This window comes from Myotis davidii, unplaced genomic scaffold (assembly GCF_000327345.1).
Source record: "Myotis davidii unplaced genomic scaffold, ASM32734v1 scaffold79, whole genome shotgun sequence".
Lineage (NCBI taxonomy): Eukaryota > Metazoa > Chordata > Mammalia > Chiroptera > Vespertilionidae > Myotis > Myotis davidii.
This window is the reverse complement of record NW_006294339.1, coordinates 507,897-517,093: the sequence shown is the minus strand read 5'-3', so window position 1 is coordinate 517,093 and position 9,197 is coordinate 507,897. Positions and strand designations below refer to the sequence as shown.

At 37.0% G+C, this 9,197-nt stretch overlaps 1 protein-coding gene across 2 annotated transcripts in view; it reads left to right on the top strand.

Moving 5' to 3' along the window:
• The first annotated feature begins 3,646 nt into the window (after positions 1-3,646).
• The window catches only part of EPS15 (epidermal growth factor receptor pathway substrate 15), a 59,233-nt gene continuing 53,682 nt past the window's right edge, over positions 3,647-9,197 (top strand). For both annotated transcript variants that reach the window (XM_015566932.1, XM_006768296.2), the window contains exon 1: positions 3,647-3,926. In XM_015566932.1, coding sequence (XP_015422418.1) covers positions 3,756-3,926 — 171 coding nt within the window. In that variant the 5' untranslated portion in view covers positions 3,647-3,755. The remainder of the gene's footprint in view (positions 3,927-9,197) is intronic.

Here is a 9,197-nt window from a genome sequence, read left to right as displayed (position 1 = left end):
AGAATCAAGTGAATAAATAATCTGGTGATCATAATAAAATCAGGGACATAGAGAGGGAATGAACTGACTATTCTTGGGGGGGAAAGGGGTGTGGGAGATGCGGAAAGAGACTGGACAAAAATCGTGCACCTATGGATGAGGACAGTGGGTGGGGAGTGAGGGCGGAGGGTAGGGTGGGAACTGGGAGGAGGGGAGTTATGGGGGGGAAAAAGAGGAACAAATGTAATAATCTGAACAATAAAGATTTAATTTAAGAAAAATAAAATAAAAAGCCAAAGCATAGGCTCAAAGCCTACTTTTTTCCTAATTACATGTCATCTTGTACATTTTGCCTTGCATATCTTAAGATGGTAGAGATATTAGCATCTGCATAATGAAAAATAAAAAAATGAAAGTTTATGTGACCTGAATTGAGTCAATAAGCCTATTTCACAGCAGAGTCAGATTAGAATCCAACTGTCAGTTTTAGCCCATTTTACTTGATTCCATAGACCCTCATGCATCACTGGAAACTACATAATGAGAGTAGCGTGTTTTTCTGTGTTTGTTTGCTAGAGAGATTTATTGATAATTGAGCTATTTTGGGTTAAGTGTGCACTAAAGGATTTTTATAAATGAGTCTTAGGATTGAAAAATATACCTTCAGTGTTTCACAACTTTCTAGTTTTTAACTGGTTTCTAGTTTTTATTGTTTTACAGTTGGAAAATAATAGATGCTTATGTTTAGGAAAAAAGACATATAAGTGTATATGGAAAGGACTTTGAAGGTGATTTAATACTGTTTCTCTTAAAATGTTGGTATTACATAAAAATTATGGCAGATGGCTCACTCCCTTCTCCCCATAAACAGAGACTGGATGAATGGAAGTGAGTTGCATGAAGTCAAGGTCCTGAGCCCGACTGTCTTTGTGAATGGCTTTTGACTTTCATAGTAGGATTATGTGGTTATCAACTTTATACTTTTGAAAGCCTAGCTTGGGCTTTGCTTTCCTTGCTGGTTCAGATACTAGTTTCTACAGAATCAGAACAGGCAACCTTTGGAACACCAGGGAGCTCTGTCCTTGGCCTTTCTTTATGGCTTTGGTGTTCTTGGATTCCTCAGGTTGTACCAGCATCTTGGAGTGAATAGGGCCAGAGAGTCAAAGATACAGGGTGTGTAGGATCATTCCATTTCCCTTTTCTGGAATTTACTAAGGTAAAGGTAATAGCTTTCTTGTCATGACATCCAAGATGATGCTCTAAGCCAGTGGTCGCCAACCGGTGGTCCGTGAGGTCCGACAGGTTGGCAACCGCTGCTCTAAGCAAGATGCTCACATACCTTTATTTGGAATATATCCTACGTCTGTCTTATCCACGTATGTTGAGCTTCTTAGGAAACTGCATGTAAACATTTTTTGTACGTAATCTTGAAAATAATTAAAATTTTAAATTACTAATATTAAACAATGCTTTGCATTGGTTATGTATCCATCATCTTTAAAGTTCTTTTTGTTTAATAGTGTATGTTATACTACTTGGTTTTTATGGTAAAAAGGAATTATGAGACTAGGGTTTTACTAGATAAAAGTAGATCAAAAGTTAAATTCGATTTCAGTACTAAGAGAAATTAATGTCTAAAGATTCCCATATCTTATTTAGTTGGGAATGGTTCTCAAAATATGTTTGTAGATATTGCCTTGTTCCCCACCCTTCCCACACCCAGAATTATGAAGAGAAATTTGTGTTTTCTAAGCTTCCTTCAGTTTATCCAAACATAGACTGTGTTTGCTTGTTAGAGCTGAGAGTCCTTTGTACTCTGTTTTCCTTTTTCACCAAGTAAGCTTCTTTCCTTTGCTCTCCCATTCATGTGTCGTGGCAGCTTTAAGTTGACTTACTGCCTTCTTGCAGCCCTATTCCATGCACATACACTTGAGCAGACACAGCCAGTAAAGCAGTTAACAGCGGAGCAAAAAGGATTGAGTACAAACACACACAGGTACCATCTTCCCTGGATAGAGCACTCCCCTCCAAACTGTGTGTGTAATGCTGATCTATGATACTGTGTCATGTTTTCTATTTTTATTATCTACTGTGTGAAAGCAGGAGCTGAATTAATACTGTGCTTGTGTAGAATGCCTCTGAGGATATGGGATGGGGGAGGGGAGTAGTTTTTCATGTGACTTATCTCTGACATGCTACAGCGGAACTGAAAACACTCGTCTGCTCATCATATACAGAGGAGAGAAAAAAATTCCAAGATTGAGCTTGCAGAATTTGTGGGGTATATTTAGATTTTTCTTCCTGTGTTTTTCTATTTTTCAACTTTGCCTAATTTTGTAAGGGTTGGTAGTGGGGTATGACCTTTGCATAACAAGTAGATTGAGGTAAGGGAGAAACGGACTGCCACAATGATTCGTATGATAAGGGACTGTTTAAAATCTCCGAGACATCGTGACCCACATTGGGACCCACCTGAGAAACGGTTAGTGAGCTCCTTGCCCATCTCAAGTGTTTAAAAGTAACAGTATACAAATAGTTTTATTCTTATGCCTTTTTTCTGCCATACAAATCTTAAGAACATTGTACCTACATATCCAGAACAGTTGAATTTTGTCTTCATTTAAAATCTCACCTCAAGAAGGTGAGAAATATAAATGTAGCATGCAGTTGTCCCTTAAGTATCTTCATCTTCTTTGGTGTAATTGTCTCATTTTTCCTTTATGCTACAGTTTAATGGAGCCTGCACTTATGTTCGGGTTATGTCTGGGATGAAACTGAAATACCATCATGAAACTCTAAGGGGAAACTTGGCAGTACTAGTCTGGAGGATTTCCTGAATGCCATCCTCCCTTCTTCATGTTGCCTTCTTTTACCTTCCCCCCAACCCACTCCAAAAATGTATTACTGTAGAATCCTATTGCTTTTTCTCTTATTTTGTAGAAAAGAAGGTGAAGGGAGCCGTGTGTGTGTGTGTGTGTGTGTGTGTGTGTGTGTGATTTCAGTACAAACAGCAGTTAAATTTATAACATCAAAAGAAATAGCTTTATTTTGAAATTCTGAATCTAAGATTGCTTAGGATTCGTTCATTAAGAATCCAGCTCTGATGGATCATGTACGGATTTATTTTTTAATTTTTTTCTTCTTTTTCTGTCATGTACAAATTTAGATAATGATGTTTCAAAGTAAAAGGGGATCCTACCTTGTTCGATCTGAAGAGTAGAAAGATAAATGCTACTGTGATTCATTTTTCACTTAGTATACATTGTTTTAAAAATTTGACCAGTTGGCAATGATCAGTGATCTAAAATAGCTTTTTTAGCAGATGTATTTTATAGAGCAAATGGCCCATATATTAGCGATTCTTTCCATTTTCTCTATATTTCATTCTAAAATTGTTACACACTAGTGATTTAAGGGGACATTAACACTAAAGTAAATGCCCTTTTCCTTAATATTGTTGGTTGTTTCTATTAGCCATTTTCATTTGATTTAACAGTGGTACTCAAGGGTTAAGCTTACAGAGCTGATGCAACCCCTCCTTTTCCTTACAGCAATTTTCATTGGATAGCATTTCCATAGCAACAGTGAGATCAGTGAAACCTGAGTGTTTCATTGATTATTTTTCTCTTCCTTTTTAAATCTATTCTCTTTTCACCACATTTTAGTGAGAAAGCGATTTTTTTTTAACAAACAGAGCTTATATTTATTTCTGTTCCATAAATAATTAAAAGAGGGTAGAAAAATCTGCCCATCATTTAATAATTGAATGTTTCACTATGTATTTAAAAAGCGATTCAGGATTAGGAGGCTGGATAACCATACCGGCTGTAGCTGATGTTCTCAAATATTCTTGCATTGTTTGCTGGTCTTCTAGGGAAAAGAATAATGTGGAACAGGACCTTAAGGAGAAAGAAGATACTCTTAAACAGAGGACAAGCGAGGTTCAGGTATGTGAGCTATGAAATTCAGTATTCCATTTCTGATTTAGGAGAATATATTTTAAATGTAAATAATGAATATATTTTACTATGTGATGGCTGTGATGTTGGTGAACAGATCAAGAAATGTGTATTCTATATGTGATATAAATAGTTGTCTTTTATAAAATGATGGTTTTATGGCCTGCAGAGATCACACTGCAATGAGAAAGCAGTATTTTTTCAGCATAAATTTCTAGTTTTGAAAGTATTTTAAAGATAATATTTAACTGCATATTATACTGTTAAAGGTAAGTTTGAATGACTTACGATATAAATATTATTACACCAGTAAAATTAAATGAGTGAAATTGTCATCAACATCGTCATCATCTTGAAAACGCAAATTGCTTTTTCAAAGATGTGAGATTTTGTTAGCTAGGAGACCTGGTATTTTAAAGGACCGTTTTGCATAATGCTGGTAGGGTGGGAAATTACATGGAATAATTTAAAATAGTATTTTATAAGTTGCTTAGTAGCCAGGATATCTTAAAGTTTTTCATATAGAGATTTAATTCATTTTCAGTAAATGCTATGTTAAGTAACTTCATTTTACAAATAAAATAGAAAAGACAAACCTCAGTTTCTGATTGGGAAATGACACAAAAAGGGGTATTTCCAAACATTAACAATACAGAAAATTGGTCAGTGTTGCAGTGAGAACAGTACGCATTGCATGTGACCATGTTACTGGGGCATCATTTCCTGAATGCTGCACCAGTACATACAGGAGGTTGAGTGTAAAAACACTGGTAGCAGTTGCCATCTCATAGATGGGATTTCTTAACATGTTACTTGTATGTTGGATTTCCCTGCTTATCTCAGTTTTAAATAGGTAAAAGCTATAAATGGTTAGATTCATTGATTTGTTCTGATGTGGGACATTCACCAGAGATTTTTACCGGGTAGACTGTGATAGGATGGGGGAGAATGATTTATTGAGGGATTGACGAAGAGGCCAGAGAGACTTCTTATTTATTTATTTATTTATTTATTTATTTATTGGTGGGGGGGCGATGGAGAGAAGGAGAGAGATAGAGGGGAAAACATTGATTTTTGTTGTTTTATTAATTATCCATTCATTGGTTGATTCTTATATGTGCCCTGACTGGGGATCGAACCTGCAACCTTGGTCTACTAAGATGATTCTCTAACCAACTGAGTTTCCCGGCCAGGGCCCAGAGAGACTTCTTTTTGGAAGTTAATGTTCATGTTGGAAGACTGCATTTATTACATACCCTGGGATTTCCCCAAATACGATGCAGAAGTCAAGAGATCATCACTAATGTTTTTTCTCTTTGGGGTAGTGAAATGGGGGTTACTTCAATTACATTATTTTTGAGCTTATTAGGAAATGCAAAAAAGTCATAGACTTTAACAGTTATTGCTAAAAATAGTTGAAGGATAGAAAATAAAACAATCTACAAAAGTTTTCTCAATCTGAAGAAATAGATATAGTTAGTGATATAATCTTGGACAGTTTCTAAAGTTAACCAGATAATGTTTCAAAGTGCAAAGTTTTTTACGATAGACAATATTTTGTGATTTGTATCTGTCTACATGGTTTTCCCCACTGGATCATCTGAGGATGTGAATTTAAATAGCCAGTTTGAACTAAGATTTTGTTCCTTTTAGGCTAAATGGGTTGTCCTATATAATAAAAGCCTAATATGCTAAGTGTCCGGTGTCCATTTAATCAATCAAAGCGTAATAGAATGATATGCTAAGACCGCTCAACCACTCGCTATGACGTGCACTGAACACCAGGGGGCAGACCCTCCGAATTTTAGGTTAGCTTGCTACTGGGGTCCAGCCTACTGGGACTGAGTGAGATGGACCAACACTGTCCCTCCTGTGGTCCCTCCCTGGCTGGCCAACCTCTTGTGTCCCTCCCTAGCCCTGATTGTGCACTGGTGGGGTCCGTCAGCCTGGCCTGCACCCTCTCACAATCTGGGACCCCTTGGGGGATGTCGGAGAGCTGGTTTTGGCTTGATCCCGCAGGCCAGGCCAAGGGACCCCACTGGTGCACGAATTCGTGCACCAGGCCTCTAGTCCTTGAATATTTGATTTCTTATGATTGTAGTTTTGTTGTCAGTCAAAATTTCTTCTTGATTTGTTTATCCTTCATTACTTAGTGGTGACGGTAAGGTATATGTTAAACCTTAAGTTTTGTTAAATCCAGATGTTTGATTAGCATAGGAAGTCTAAATTGTTGAAATTTTGTTATAAATAAAAGGCATCTTGGAGCATGGTTGGTACAGACCAAGTTGTTTGTAATGGTCAAACATAAGTTCACTGAAAGAGAACAGTGGATTAAAACTTTGCATTAATAGCCTAGCCCATGTAGCTCAATGGTTAAGCGTCTACCCATGAACCAAGAGGTCACTGGTTTGATTCCAGGTCAGAACACATGCTCAGGTTGCAGGCTCCATCCCCAGTAGGGAGCATGCAGGAGGCAGCTATCAATGATTCTCTCTCATCATTGATATTTCTATCTTTCTTGCCTTCTCCTTTCCTTTCTGAAATCAATAACAATATTTTTTTAAAAAACACAATAACTTTGCATTAGAAGATACATTACTTATTCTATTCCAATATAAGTATTGGAATAGAATAAGTATTATCCATGGTAATGAGACACTAGACTAAGATGACATGGATAATTGACATCTAGAAATAATTAAAACTTTTCATTTTAGTGATCCTTTTCAATTTTCTGAAGCACAAGACAACTTATCAGAAGTGGTAATATGTAGAGTTCATTACCTATTGAATTAACTCTGATTTACTTATTGGTAATGAGGTACAGACTAATAAGAACATGGATAATTAAAATCTGTAAGTAATTACAACTCCTAGTTTTTATTTTTTAATTTCTTTGGCAAATGGCAGTTTACTGAAGCTATTTATTAATCAGTAGCAGAATAAAAAAATGTGAACGCTGCTTCTTTCTGACCCAACTTTTCTAATGAAGATGCTAATGAGAAATGCCAACATAAAGGCCTCAGGGGAGAAGTAAGGGAATTTTTACCTATCCGTGGGTGTCTGCCTAATCCAAAATCCAAACTTGACTTTTCTGAGTGTTCTTGCCTTTTTCCATATGTAGAGTCACAAATAATCATTATATGAACTCATATCTTAAGCCAGAAACCAAACTTTCAAAGCCTTTATAATGTGTGACCAATGTGCCAAAAGACTATTTTTGTCTGTTTTGGATTTATACAGTCTTCCTAATTCAGTAAAATTAGAAAATCTACTATATAATTAAATTTTTGTTTCCTGTCCCATGAACTACATATTGAAAACTTTCAGTTCAAGATTTTTTTCTTGAAAACCAAGTCAACTTCAAATTTAATTTAATATGTGTCTCCCAGAGTAATTGGCACCAGGTAGAAGTTCAGTAGATGTTCTGATTAGTGGTATTATTACATATCGTACTGTCGTCTCCTTATTACCTTCCCTTCATTGTCAAGCTCCACATCGGATTATCTGAATTTAGGACTTACCAGTTTGAAAATACCTTTATTTATTCCTTTATTTTTGCTTTTGCTGTCACTTTAGCTGCCAACCTACTTTTTTTCTATTTTTGTTGCTTTGTGTGGCCATTTTTTCCTGTTCTATCCTTTCAGTAACCCTGTTTAGTCTGATGTGCTTTAATTTTTCTGCTCAGGACCAACAACAATATTAAGGTCATATCCACTGGTTACTGCTTTCTTGGATTCACTCTCCTAGATAATCTCCTACCTCTCTGACCCTTCGCTTCTATTGACTTTGTCAGGAACTGACATACTTTTTCCTCCCCCCTCCCCCGTCCTTCTTTTTCTGTACCCCTTGCCATCCATATACTGATGACTCCCAAGTATTTATCCAGCCCTCTATTCTCCTGAGTACAGAATCATCTCTCCACTTAGGCATTTTGGTGTTTATCATTTCAAGGTCGCTGTATATAAAATGAGTTTCATCTTGTTGGGGGGAAAATACTTCAATTTTGAACTTTCCTATTTCTGCCAGTGCTTTTCGTTTTCACTGCTGCCTCTCATAGCACCTAACATGTAAAAATTGAAAGTCAGAGCATAAGTGCTTAACCCATCCTCTTGCCTTTCTTCCTAAACTGATTTTATTTTTAATATTATTACTAAAATCCTGAGGATATGTTCATTGATTTTAGATTTTAGAGAAGGAAAGGAGGGAAGGAGAGAGAGACAGAGAGAGAGAGACAGAGAGAGAGACAGACAGACATTGATCCATTGCCTCTGGTATGTGCCCTGACCAGGGGTTGAAATCCCAACCTAGGTATGTGCCCTTACTGAGAATTGAATCTGCAACCTTATTTGGAGAATGGGACAGTGCTCCAACCAGCTGAGCTACCTGGTCAGAGGGGCAGCCGATCAATGTTTCTCTCTCACATTAATCTCTCTGTCTCTCCTTTTCTCTCTCTAAAATTAATTTTAAAAAAGACATTGTTCAATGTACTTTTAAGGAAGCCATTGGCAACAGAAATCAATAAACCTCAATTTTGTGCATGAAATTAAAAATGGGTCAAGACCCACTCATAATCTACAGATAGGTTTGGTAGCACAGTACATCATGAAGTGTCAGACTTTTTTTACAGTGTTCGTACTACCCTCATGCAAAAGAGGCTCTTAATTATTTATACTTTATCAGTAAAAGTTCAGTAATTCATAGTAACTGTCCATTTTTTTTTCATTTTAATTCAGAGATTGACTTATTTTGGGTGGAAATAAAATTAGATACATGAGCTCATCATTCTTTTTCTAGTGATTACGCTCTTAGAACATGCTGGGAAGCATATGATTGGGAAATAAAGTCAAGCTGTTAGTGGGATTTTTCTAACACCCACCCTAGTTTCTGTTCCTTGACTTAAACATCTTGCTATACAATTGGTACTTTTTTATATTAAGAATACTTCTGGCCAAACCGGTTTGGCTCAGTGGATGGAGCGTCGGCCTGCGGACTCAAGGGTCCTGGGTTCGATTCCGGTCAAGGGCATGTGCCTTGGTTGTGGGCACGTCCCCAGTGGGAGGTGTGCAGGAGGCAGCTGGTCGGTGTTTCTCTCTCATCGATGTTTCTAACTCTCTATCTCTCTCCCTTCCTCTCTGTAAAAAATCAATAAAGTATATTTTTTTTAAAAAAAGCACATGGACAGGCTGACTTCTTCCCCCCGCCCTCCCTCCTTCCTCCCCTGGCTTTCCTGTTATTTTGTTTCTTTCTATCACAAAA